Source organism: Panthera uncia (genome assembly GCF_023721935.1).
Source record: "Panthera uncia isolate 11264 chromosome B3 unlocalized genomic scaffold, Puncia_PCG_1.0 HiC_scaffold_1, whole genome shotgun sequence".
NCBI lineage: Eukaryota > Metazoa > Chordata > Mammalia > Carnivora > Felidae > Panthera > Panthera uncia.
Window position 1 is genome coordinate 30,245,102 of NW_026057582.1, and position 13,321 is coordinate 30,258,422.

The following is a 13,321-nucleotide window of genomic DNA, read 5'->3' on the forward strand; positions in this document are numbered from 1 at the left end:
AAAGGAGGGAAAAAAAAAAAAAAAATTCACCAAAAAAAAAAAAAAAAAAAACACCAACGAAACCCAACCACAAAAAAAAAAAAAAAAAAAAAAAAAAAATCAGAGAAGGAAAAAGAGCTCCTTTAGCAATTAAAACCATGATAGGGAAATGAAAAACCCAATAGAAGAGTTCGAAGGTTAAGTGATGACATTTCCTAAAGAGCAAAAAGAAAAAACAGATGGGGAAAATAGAGGAGAAAAGGAAACTGGAGGACCAGTCTAGAAAGCCCGATATCTGAATAATAGAGGCTCTAGAGTGGGAAAACAGAAATACAGGCAAGGAAATTAACAGTAAAACACTTCAAGAAAATTCTCTGTAACTGAAAGACATGAGTGCTCAGATTTCAAAGTACTAAGTTCCCACCTCAAGCCACATCCCTCTAAGATTTCAGACCACAGGGGACGAAGAAGAGAGGAGAAATTTCCCAAAGGAAAAAGACATCACTTACAGGCATCACGAGGCTCAATGGCCTGAGGCTTCTTAACAGTCTTGGAAGCAAGAAAATGGTGCATAATGCCTTCAAAATTGTGAACGGAAATCTCCAATTTTATACCAAGTATGGGGATGGAATATAGACATTTTCAAACAACAACAAAGTACCTTCCGTGCATTCTTTCTAAGGAGCTACTGGAGAATGCACACCACTCAAGCCAGAGAAGAAACCAGCAGAGAGAGACAGTGTCCTGTCCCTCCAGGACCCAGGGATTAACACAGCAGGAAAAACCCCGCAGACTGTGAAGAAAGAGCCCAGGAGAACGGCTGTGCCCCAGACCTAGAGGTTGGGCAGTTGACATCCCGCAGTGTGAGTCGGGACTGTCATCGCCAACTCGGCTGCTGCTGGTGTTACATTGATTTAACCTGAGGCCTGCCTGCCTGCGGGAAGCCTGGTCCAGAGTCTTATCTACACTCAGCTGTCTTGCTCATGTGTCGATGAAGCTCCTGGGCGCTCCTCCTTGCCCTGCTTACCGGATAGACAAGTGTTTTCTTTGCCCAACCAGAGAAGCAGAGGTAGGTCAAAGTGAATTTAGAAATAGAAAATCCAGAGGAGTTCACACCTGTGTCTGTGACCTTATTTGGAAGTGGAGTCTTTGCGGATGTGATCAAGTTAAGATGAGGCCACACGGATGAAGTCTGGCTCTAATCCAGCGACCGGTGTCTTTGTAAGAAGAGGGAAACTTGGATACAGACACGCAGAGACGAGAAGGCCATGGGAAGACACAGACACACGCACAGGGCACACAGCCAGATGAAGACACTGGAGTTACCGCTGCCCAAAGCCACGGAGCACCTACAATTGCTAGCAGTCACCAGAAGCTCGACGAGGCAGGGAGACACTCTTCCTTCCCTGGAGTCTTCAGAGGGAGCATAGCCCTGCTGACACCTTGGTTTTAGACTTGAATTCTGGCCTCCAGAATTCAGAAAAAAATTCCTACTGTTTTAAGCCACCAAATTTGTCGTGACCGTTTTACAGCAGCCCTGGGAAACTAGTGCACACAGCTGCATTTGTGCCGGCCACTCGCCTTTGCAAAACATCTCCTGCAGGGGTGTATACACAGGCGGTAACGTTATAAAAAGTAGGGGAATGAGGGCCGCCTGGGTGGCTCCGTCGGTTAAGCGGCCCAACTCTTGGTTTCGGCTCAGGTCATGATCTCGCGGTTTGTGAGTTCGAGCCCCGCGTCGAGCTCTGTGCTGACAGCTCAGAGCCTGGAGCCTGCTTCCGGTTCTGTGTCTCCCCTCTCTCTCTGTCCCTTCCCCGCTCACGCTCTTTTTCTCTCTCTCTCTCAAAAATAAATAAACATTTTTTTAAAAATTAGGGGTCCCTGGATGGCTCAGTTGGTTAAACGTCCAACTTCAGCTCAGGTCATAATCTCACGGCTGGTGAGTTCAAGCCCCTCATCGGGCTCTGCGCTGACAGCTCAGAGCCTGGAGCCTGCTTCAGATTCTGTGTCTCCTCTCTCTGCTTCTCCCCTGCTCGTGCTTTGACTCTCTCTCTCTCTCAAAAATGAACAAACTTAAAAAAAAAAAAAACAAGTAAAGTTTAAAAAAGTAAAAGAATTCTTTAAAATTAAAAAAAAATAATGTTAAAAAAATAAAAGTAAGAGAATGAATGACAGAAGCTAGGAAAGGGATGTGACTAGGAGGGACACACAGAGCTTCTAGGAGATTAGATGGGGATATAGGAGTTGTCCTCTCATTTTCTTTAAACTACATACGTGTTCTGTACACTCTCCTATGTGTCTACACATTTGACAATAAATTGAGAAAAAAAAAAAAGACTAGACCAAGCAAAACACAACAACACTCAGAACAGAGTTAGACCAGCTGCTTAATCTGGTGCTGAATCATTCGTAGCGAATGAAGGCCTGGGGACGGAGCCTTGGCGCCAAGGTGACCATTTAGCAAGTCAGAGCCCCTTGTGCTAATGGCGATGAATAATAAATAAGAAATCTCAAAGTGATAAATATCCACCAAAGCTAAATTTGCCATTACGACATATGGGAGTGTCTCCTCAGTTGTGCCAAGTTTTGAGAGCCTGGCTTCCAGCTAAAGGATATTAGGTCAGACTCCGAGCCCTCTGTGGCCTCCCCTGCCTGACTCATTTCTCCCTCTGATAACCTGACCGGAGCTAGCCTTTTAGGTGGTCAGTTTGAAATACCACTGAGCTCCATAGAAAGTCACTCAAGCTCTTTATATTCATGGAGGATTAAGATTCACTTTGGCAATAGTTACCTTTCTTGATTCCTCTCCAACACCTTTTGTTTGTTTGTTTTTAATTTTAGAGAAAAAGAGAGAGTGTGCACACAAGCAGGGGAGGAACGGGGTTGGGGCGGGGGGGGGAGAGGGAGAGAGAGAGAGAGAGAGACAGAGACAGAGACAGAGAGAGAGAGAATCCCAAGCAGTCTCCATGCACAGCATGGAGCCCAGTGTAGGGCTTGATCCCATGACTCTGGGTTCATGACCTGAGCCAAAATCAAGAGTCGGACACCCAAATGACTGAGCCACCCGGGCACCCCACTCTCCAACACCTCTAATCACTTCTTTCTAATGGAGATAGAAGGACTTAAAAAAGGAGTTTGACCTGTAACAGGGTCTACTGAAACTTAATAACAGTGATTTTTGTTTTCGTTTGTTTTATTTGTACAGGTTAACTGCTATTAGGAGAATATTTTTGTTTTTCATTTATAACAATATACAATTTCTTTTAGTAATTTTTAAAAAGTCACTGTAAAGAAAACTATTAAGTTAATGGTATATAAGTGGTATCCTGATCTAGAAATAATCAAGAATAATGTCCATGGGTTACTCAGGTTCAGAAGACTGCTTCTCCTGCTTATCCTTGTAGCAAAATGTAGGCCCTTATTATTGATGTTCCCTTTGTCTTGACCTGATAGTCAATTTTGTCTTGTATCTTTCTTTTTGTTGTTGTTGTTGTTTGTTTATTTATTTTTAGAGAGTACGCACACATGCATGTGAGAAAGCATAGGAGGAGCACAGAGAGAGGGAGAGAGAGAATCCCAAGCAGGCTCTGTGCTGTCAGTGCAGAGCTCGATGCGGGGCTCGATCCCACAAACCATGAGATCATGACCTGAGCCGAAATCAAGAGTTGGATGCTTAACCGACGGAACCACCCAGGTGCCCCTGTCTTGTATCTTTCCATTCAGTACGTAGAAGGCCCTTAAGGGCAGAGTCTCTAGCTTCTCTTTCCTTGTAAACCCCCACCCGACCTGGAAGCAGCCAGATGTGGATGCGTTATTCATCAGTAAACCTTGGCTGCAGCATTCCTCTTTCTTCAGTCTCATTATCTTGCCTGGTCCTTATCGGCTCCCCTTTGTGCCTCAGGACGGATGACACTGGAGGGTGTCACCCCCGGTGCCCATAGGGTGGGGAAGTGGACTGCCTGAGAAGATGTACAAGATACTTCTTCAGTGAAATAAGTGAAGGGTCAGTTCTTTCAGAGTCTGGCTCTGTTCTGGTTCCTGGAGACGGAATGGTGTGGATTCCAGAAGAAAGAGAATGGGGTTTTTGTCCTCAAGGAGTCCTATCCATCACATTCCAGAGATGATGAGACACACCTATGTGCAGCAGTTGGGAAGGATTTAAAAGAAGTATATAAAGTTCAATTGTGATACTGATTTTGGGTGCCGAAGGAATAATTCAGGAAAAGGGAGAGCAGTGAAGACTAGTTAACCAGTGACAGTTTAGGGATCAGGCAGAACTTGAGATAAGCCTTAAAGACACATAGGATTCCTTACTGTCCTCTGGATGGCACAGCACATGAAGAGGGATGTGGCTTTGGTCCCATCTCCATCCGTCACTTAGCCTTGCTGTATCTGCTTTAGCATGGGTAGAATTGGGAGAATGTTTGCACCTACCTCACAGGGTTGATTTAAGAATTAACTAAGGTGATTTATGTAAAGCTCTTCACATACGTTATGTAAAGAGCATCATGCCTCTACATAGCAAGTGATCAATAATGGGTAGCTATCATTATTAATTTATCAACCATTCCATTTATTTATACAGTGAAAATTTATTGCATGGCTATCATCTGTCAGGGACTCCCAGGCTCCCCACCAGTGTCCTCAGTACCTTTTTTTTTTTTTTTTTAATTTTTTAACGTTTTTATTTATTTTTGAGACAGAGAGACAGAGCATGAACAGGGGAGGGGCAGAGAGAGAGGGAGACACAGAATCGGAAGCAGGCTCCAGGCTCTGAGCCATCAGCCCAGAGCCCGACGCAGGGCTCGAACTCACGGACCGTGAGATCGTGACCTGAGCCGAAGTCGGACGCTTAACCGACCAAGCCACCCAGGTGCCCCTGTCCTCAGTACCTTTAACGCCGAGTCCCATGGCTTCCACTTATGCATGAGACACTTAATCATGATAGTAATCATGATAGCTATAGTGTCCTGAGTGGCTGTGTATGTGTCAGACCCTCTGCCACGTGATTTGTTACTATATCACCTTTAATCTTTATCCCCATTTTACAGAAACGAGAATAGAAATGCAGAGTTTATGAAATTTGTGCAGGGTCCTATGTGGAGTGTCGAGCCTGGGATTTAAATCATCTGCTTTTTGGGTGTTGGTTTGTTAGTTTGTTTGATCCACACTGACTCTTGTTACTGTCACCGTATACCCATGATGTTTCCCAAACTGTACTTGGCTTCCTGAAAGGGCTGTGCCTCTCAACTTCAGTCCGCGACACCTCTATTCTACTTGTCCCGCATGTCTGAAAGATGGGAAACCCCCCCCCCCCTTCTCCATCAAGCCTCTGTATCTGGTTAGTCAGTAGGTTTTTGGTTCAGATGCACCTTTTCCCCCTGTTCCCCTTACCCTGGCCGGCACCTCCACTGACTTAGTCCTGGACTTATTGATTTCAGGATTTGTTCCACTGCCCTAGTCATGAGAGGTGAGGGCCACACAACACGCTTGGATGGACTTCATTAGATTTTGATAAACCATTCTTAAGTTTTTTAAGAAGTAAAGCATAATCATTCGTTAGTTCTGTGGCTGTTTGTCAGTGGTAGAAACTCAGAATGGTCTAACTGCAACGGTACAGATAAGTGAGTTGCTGTGATTAAACCTTTTTCTCCCTGGGGAAAGTGTGTTGGGAGACAGCTACTCTGTTCTGTTTTTAAAAGTAAAGCCATTTTCTTTAACAAACGGGACAGTTGGGTATCCACATGCAAACAAATGAAGTTGGACACCCTTATATGAGATACAAAAATGAACTGAGAATGGATCAATGACCTAAATACAAGAGCTGAACTTGAAAAACTCTTAAAACATACAAGTAAATCTTTATAAACTTCGATTTGGCCATGGAATTCATCTTACACCAGAAGCATGACCAACAAAATAAACAGATAAAGTGGACTTCATCTAAAGTAAAAGCTTTTGTGCATCCATGGACATTGTCAAGGAAGGAAAAAGACAGCCTACAGAAAGGGAGAAAATGTTTGCAAATCATATATTTGGTAAGGGTTTAGTATCCAGAATATAGAAAGAAGTCTTATAACTCAAAAAGACATTACTTTTAAAAAATATATTTATTTTAAATAAGAGTGAGTGAAAGAGAGTGAGCACATGAGCAGGGAGGGGCAGAGAGAGAGGGAGAGAGAAAATCCCAAGCAGGCTCTGCACCGTCAGCACACATCCCAACACGGGGCTCGAGCTCACGAACCATGAGATCATGGCCTGAGCTGAAATCAAGAGTTGGACACTTAACTAGCTGAGCCACCCAGGTGCCCCAAAAAGACATTTCTTGAAAGAAGATATACAGACAGCAAACAAGCACATGAATAGATGCTCAGCATCATTAGTCGTTAGAGAAATGCAAGTCAAAACCACAATGAGCTGCCACTCTACATCCACTAGGATGGCTATCTAAAAAAATTAAAGGAAAATAAGTGCGTTGAGGATGTGGAGACATTGGAACCCTCATACACTGCTGGTGGGGGTGTAAAATGGCACAACTAAAACATTTTTTTGGAAAGGGCCACCTGGGTGGCCCAGTTGTTTGAGTGTCTGACTCTTGATTTAGGCCCAGGTCATGATCTCAGGGTCATGGGATTGAGCCCCGCACCAGGCCCCACGCTGAGCATGGATCCTGCCCCAGATTGTCTTTCTTTATCCCTCTGCCACTCTCCCCTGCTCATGCACGCTCTCTCTCCCCAAAATTAAAAATAAAAAATTTAAGAAAAATTAAAAAAAAAAAAATTTCCCACGTACAGCTGGCGTGGGAAACAGCAAACATAGAATTACCATTATAGCCATTATTCCACTGAAAACAAGTCCTCAAATGAATATATTTATGTACATATGTGTGTGTAGCAGCACTAAATCACAATAATCAAAAGGTTGAAACGGCTGAAATGTCTGTTGTGGAGAGATAAACAAATGGTGGCGTCTATACCGTGGAATATTATTCAACCATAAAAAGGAATACAGTGCAGATACAAGGTATAATATGGATGGACTTTGAGGACATTATGCTAAGTGTGTCATATATTGCATGGTTCCGTTTATGTAACATATCCACAATAGGTAAATGCATAGAGAGAGAGCAGGTTGGTGGCTGCTAGGAGTTGAGTGGAGGGGAGAATGGGGAATGATTGCTTGATGAATATGGATTTCCTTTTGGAGGTGATGAAAAATATTTTGGATCTAGGCAGAGATAGATGTAGCCAGGATCACTAGCTGGCTTCTGGTGACAGTCTCTTCTTTGCTGAGGTCAGGACCCCATGGCCGGTGATTTCTAACTCTGATGCCTTCACGGGTCCGATCTATGGGGATCTGTGTCTGAGGCCAGCCGGATAGAAGTCAGCAGGGAGTGGTGGGGATTAGGTGGAACTAGGCTGGACCTGCACTGTCTAAAGGCATTCGTATTCAGGGAGACCTTCCCTGGGTGGATTCTTGCCCCATCTCCATCATTCTGCCATCCCTCTCCAGCCATCTGGCAGGCTAATGTATTTAAACATCTTTGCCGTACCATTCATTCTCTCTAAACCCATGTCCTGTAACAGAACCTAAACTTCTTTGTTCCCCCTTCCAGCCTAGGATCTGCGGAAGGTCAGCTGGTTCTAGATGCATCATCAAACTGTTACCCTCCTCCCACTCACCCTGTCCCAGCACCTGGGGTTTGGGTGATAAGACTAAATCCCATTGGCTATGTAAGGGGATGGGCTCGCTCTGAATCTTTGGTTTAAGGGTGGCTTAGAGAGAGAGGGTCAGCAGCTGGTGGCTGCCTCTAATCGGGGAATGGTAGGTTTCTTTAGTGCCACTGGCCCAGCAATTTGAGGGCATATTTGTTTTATCTGCCAGCAGGGAGAGGGGCACAGAAGAATCTGGAAAGATGTTTGTTATTCGAGGAGATGGAGAAAGTTTTTTTTAAATCTGTCCAAGCATTTAGAGACTTGGATCCATTCAGCTCAGAGTGGGGAGGGGTGTGTCAGGGGAGTCCGGGAGAGGGTGTGGAGGAAGGAGACCTAGTCCATTAGATCTAGGGAGGGGCCAGCACTGTTTTCTTTTGTGCTTCCAGCTCTATAGCTGCTTGTAATCCCCTCTTCACTGCTGATTTTCTGAGAAGCACTTAGGACAGAAAGATCTTTGTCCTTCCAATAGGTAACAATAGGTAACCATCCTTCCAATAGGTAACAATCCAGTGGGCATTTGCAGGCTGGGGGCAGGATGAGAAAAGTATAGCTGTGTGACTTGAAGGAACTGCCTAAGGCTCTTGTGCCCTAAAAAGCACCCCTAAACCCCTCCATGGTACCCAGAGTACCACCATCACACATCCCTTTATTGAAGGAGTTTGCCTCTCAGAGGTAAAGGTAAAGCCTTCTGAAGAGGCCCTCAGGAGGGTCACTGGAAAGTCAACCCTGGGAGGGTGTGACCCAGCACAGTAGGGCTCAGAACTGATTTTTTTCATTGTTTACCTAGACAGAGTGGTTGGAGGAACCGAGTCAACTTTTTTGTTACTCTGTCTTCAGTGGATTCCTTTCCCTCCCCTTCCCATTTGGACTTGAAGAGCAGGGATGGGGAGAGACTCTTCCTACCTTCTCTGAAGTCCTGAGTATAAAGCTCTGAATCCCAGGTGTTCAGCGTCCGGCTGAACCTCCCGGCCCGGGAGAGGTTGTGCTTTCATGAGGCCTTCAGAACCTTCCTGCTTGTGGAAATGGAGGCCTGGCTCGCACGTACCCTCTGCCCGCTCAGAGCTTCTCGGCTTGGCATATAGCACTTCAGTCACTTAGCGTGTTTGCTCTTTTTTTGTTTTTTAATTTATTTTTGAGAGACAGAGAGAGAAATTGCAAGTGAGGGAGGGGCAGAGAGAGAGACACACAGAATTGGAACCAGGCTCCAGGCTCCCAGCTGTCAGCACAGAGCCCGATTGGGAGCTCGAACTCACGAACCGCGAGATCGTGACCTGAGCCCCTTACCCACCTGAGCCACCCAGGTGCCCCTTAGCGTGTTTGCCCTTTTTAGGAAGATTGACTCCTGCAAGGGGATGCAGACAGCTGAAGCTGTCATGTAGGTGAGGTAGCCGCCTCAGCTACTGTCCTAGGAGAGCCCAGATGGCTCCACACTGTGGTGCTTTGGTGTTAGAACTTGGGAGACAGGCCCAGAGTATTACTGATTCAGTGAACTAGTTCTTTCCTCCTGGGTCATACACGCAGAGATTCATGGTTGTGAACATACATGTATCCTCTGACTTCTTCAATTTGTCAGGCATTTCTCAGTGGCTGGGGGTGGGGGAGGGAATTCCTGGATCAAAGGAAAATCTCTGTGCCCGAGAGACAGCTTTCTTACAAACTTAACTTGGGAGAGGTTCATGGAAACTGTGCAGGCACTGTCTGGAACCTTGAAAATCGATTCCTTGCACCTCCAAAATGCACCCCATTCCTTGTGGTTTGAGAGTGGTTATGGCCCAGGGGTGCCTGGCCAAATAGGAAGCCCAAGGAGCCTCTCCTCAGAAGGGTCAGCTGTGACATCACGGGTCCCTCCATAGGGCGTGAATGGGCTGTGTGCTGTGAAGGTTAAGAGGGAAGGCTTTTGAGTCAGGCTTCCTGTGTCAGTCCTGGCTTATTAGTTGATTTTTTATGTCAGTTTCCTCATCTTGTAAAAAGGATATGGCAATGGTACCTACCTCATAAGGTTGTTGTGAGTTAATGATAATGCCGATAAAGGACTTGCCACGAAAATGGATGCATCGTAGGTACATCTTCCCAAAAATGATGGCTCCTACCATCAGTCCATGGTAGCTGCACAGTGGAGCCTAGAGGAGAGGGTAAGAATCTGGCAGGAGGGCTCTGTAGGTGGTGGTTTCCCTGTGATTAACGCAGACTTTCTGGTTTCTTCTATGTTCCTTTTCTTCCCAGTATTGATCCTCCAGAAGGTGGAGAATGGAGACCTGAGCAACAAGATTCTGAAGATCACTGATTTTGGCCTGGCTCGAGAATGGCACCGAACCACAAAGATGAGCGCAGCAGGGACATACGCTTGGATGGCACCCGAAGTCATCCGTGCCTCCATGTTTTCCAAAGGCAGTGATGTGTGGAGGTAAGGTCCAAAGGGTCAGGGGCAGTGCCGCCCTGGTCTATTTTGGCTGCACACGTGTTTCAGGACTTGGAGAACTGAGGATGCATAGACTCCCAGACACCCCAAGTAGGTCTAAGTGACCCCTTCACAGCAATCTGTAGTAACTCCCAGGTTGCCATGGGACAGTTTCTAACGCCTTCATCTATCCAAAATTCCTTTAGTGCTGTGGCAGGTACCGCCTCTATGTGTTAGTGATTGCTCCGTAGGAAAGACCAGTAGATCCCAGGGGCAGTGTGTACTCCCATCTCTGACTGTAGGGTGGTGAGGGCACCCAGGCATTCCTGGGGACTGACCTTCCACGGGGTCCCCCTGGCTTCCTTAGCAACTGCGGCTGTTATTGCTGGACTTGTTCTCACTCTAAGCTCTTCTGCTGATGAGTATTCTTTGCACTATCTCTGTTGTTTTGGTGGGTTGGAAATTATGCTTTCTAGTTATATGGTTAACCTTTTATTCAGGGCACTGTCTGTTGAACATTGATACAGAAATGGGAAAAGATGGGTCTCAAGCCTGTACTGAGAACTGCAGAGTCACAGATTAGACTAGCCGTTCCCCTAGTAAATGTCAGCCTAAGAGGTCATAGGCACATGGATCTAAAAATCTAATCCCCACTGATGGGAGGAAGAGCTTGTGCAGAGGGTGCATCCTCCTGGCTGTGAGAAGTAGCATCACCTTGGTACACCAAAAGAAAGGGCCATGGTTATCATCGGACTTCAGTCTATGAAGTTGTTTCTTCCTGGTGAGTTGTAAAGTGAGCTTGTGTGTGTATATGACGAATGTGTGTATTAAAAAAAAAAACAGCTTTATTGAGATATACACGTATTACGAAGTTCACCCTTCAAAATGTAGAAGTCGATGGTTTATGGTAAATTTACCAACTTTGTACCAATCGGCATTGTTACCAGCTTGCTAAGGCTGCTGTAACAAACTACCGCAGGCCTGGTAGCTTTAAACAATAGACCTTTGTAGTGTGGAGGCCAGAAGTCTGAAATCAGTACTAACAGGGCTATGCCCCCTCTGAGACTTTGGGGGAGATTCTGTTCCACATAAGGGTTTTGGATATTAGGACATGGATGTATCTTTTTAGGGCTACCATTCAAACCACTACGACCGCTATCTGTTTCCAGAATTATTTTTCTTATCCCAAAAAGAAACCCAATACCTGTTGGTAGTCATTCCCCAATCCTGCCTCCCCCTGTCCCCAGCAACTACTAATTTACTTTCTGTCTCTATGGATTTGCCTATTCCAGGCATTTCTTATATATGGAATCAATACAACATGTGGTCTTTTTGACTGGCTGCTTTCATTTATCATGTTTTCAAGGTTCATCCATGTAGCATGCATGAGTCAGAACTTCATTCCTCTTTATACCTGAATAATATTCCATCCTATGGAAATTTATTTATAAGTTGATGAACATTCGAGTTGTTTCCACTTTTTGGCAGTTGTGAATAATACTGTTGTGGACATTTTTGTGCAAGCTTTTGTGTGAACATAGATTAACATAGATTTTCAGTTCCCCTAAGTATATACCTGGAAGTGGATTTGCTAAGTTACATGGTTATTCTGTGTTTAATTTTTTGAGGAACGACTGAACTATTTTTTTTTTTTTTACCATAGCTGCACCGTTTTCCATTTCCATTAGCAATGTAGGAGGGTTCCAATTTCTCTACATTGTCTCAATACTTGTTATTATATGTCTTCTTAATTATTGCTATCCAGTTAGATATGAAGTGGTATCTCATTGTAATTTGGATTTTATTCTCTAATGACTCCTGATGTTGAGCATCTTTTCGTGTGTTTATTGGCCATTTGTATATCTTTTCTGGATAAATGCCTATTCAAATCCTTTGCTAGTTTTGAAACTGGGTTGGTTATCTGTCTTATTTTTAAGTTGAAAGAGTTCTTTATATATTTTTAATATAAGTCCTTTATCAGGTACATGATTTGCAAATATTTTCTCCCATTCTATGGGTTTCTTTTTTCTTGTTTTTTTCTTTTTTTTTCTTTTTTTTTTTTTTTTTTGAATGAGGGGCAAAGAGAGAGAGAGAATCCTAGGAGGGGCAGAAGTAGAGGTAGAGAGAGAGAGAGAGAGGCAATGCTCACCCAAAGCGGGGCTCGTGCTCACCAGAAGCGGGACTTGAGCTCACCCAATGTGGGATTCGAACTGACAAACCATGGGATCATGACCTGAGTTGAAGTCAGATGCTTAATGACTGAGCTACCCAGCTGCCCTCTTTTTACTTTCTTGATGGTATTCTTTGAAACAGAAACATTTTTAATTTTGATGAGGTCCAATTTATCTATATTTTTATTTGATTGCTTGTGCTTTGAGTGCTTTTGCTTAGGCTTTTGGTGTCATAGTTAAGAAACCATCCCCAAGTTTTATGAATATCTATACCCATGTTCTAAGAGTTATAAAACTCTTAGCTTTTACATTTAGGTCTGTGTTCCATTTTGACTTAATTTTTGTATGTGGTGTGAGGTAAGGGGTTTAACTTCATTCTTTTGCCTGTGACTACAGTAGTCCCTCCTTATCAGTGGTTTCGCTTTTTTATGGTTTCATTTACCCATGGTCAACCATAGTCTGGAAGGTCAGACCTATCATCAGAAGGTCAGTATTACCTAACGCTGGGTCACAATGCCTACATCATTCATCTCACTTCATCTCATCACATAGGCTTTTTATCATCTCACATCGTCACAAGGGTGAGTATAGAATGATAAGATTTTGAAAGAAAGAGCATATTTGTATAACTTTTATTATAATATATTATAATTATTCCATTTTATTGTTCATCTCTTACTATGCTTAGTTTATAAATTAAACTTTATCATATTTATGTGTGTATAGGAATAAACATCTATAGGGTTCTGTACCACCTGCAATTTCAGGCATCCACTGGGGGTCTTGGAACATGTCTCCCATGGATAAAGGGGGGACTACTGTACCCAGCCCCATTTGTTGAAAAGGCTGTTCTTTCCTAATTGTCACCCTTGTCAAAAAGTAATTTATCACAGATGGAAGGGTTTATTTCTAGACTGTCAATTATACTTCATTGGTCTATGTGCGTATCCTTATGCCAGTATGACTCTTTTGTTTTAATCAGTCTTTCTTCCTTTCTCTCTCCCTCCCTTCCTTTCTTTCTTTCTTTCTTTCTTTCTTTCTTTCTTTCTTTCTTTCTT

The 13,321-nt window shown here is 44.0% G+C and overlaps 1 protein-coding gene across 1 annotated transcript in view; it reads left to right on the forward strand.

The window, feature by feature from the left end:
* Positions 1-13,321, forward strand: part of MAP3K9 (mitogen-activated protein kinase kinase kinase 9) — a 76,609-nt gene that overhangs the window by 38,390 nt on the left and 24,898 nt on the right. Inside the window, 1 exon segment of the mRNA XM_049612549.1 lies at positions 9,918-10,098. Coding sequence (XP_049468506.1) covers positions 9,918-10,098 — 181 coding nt within the window.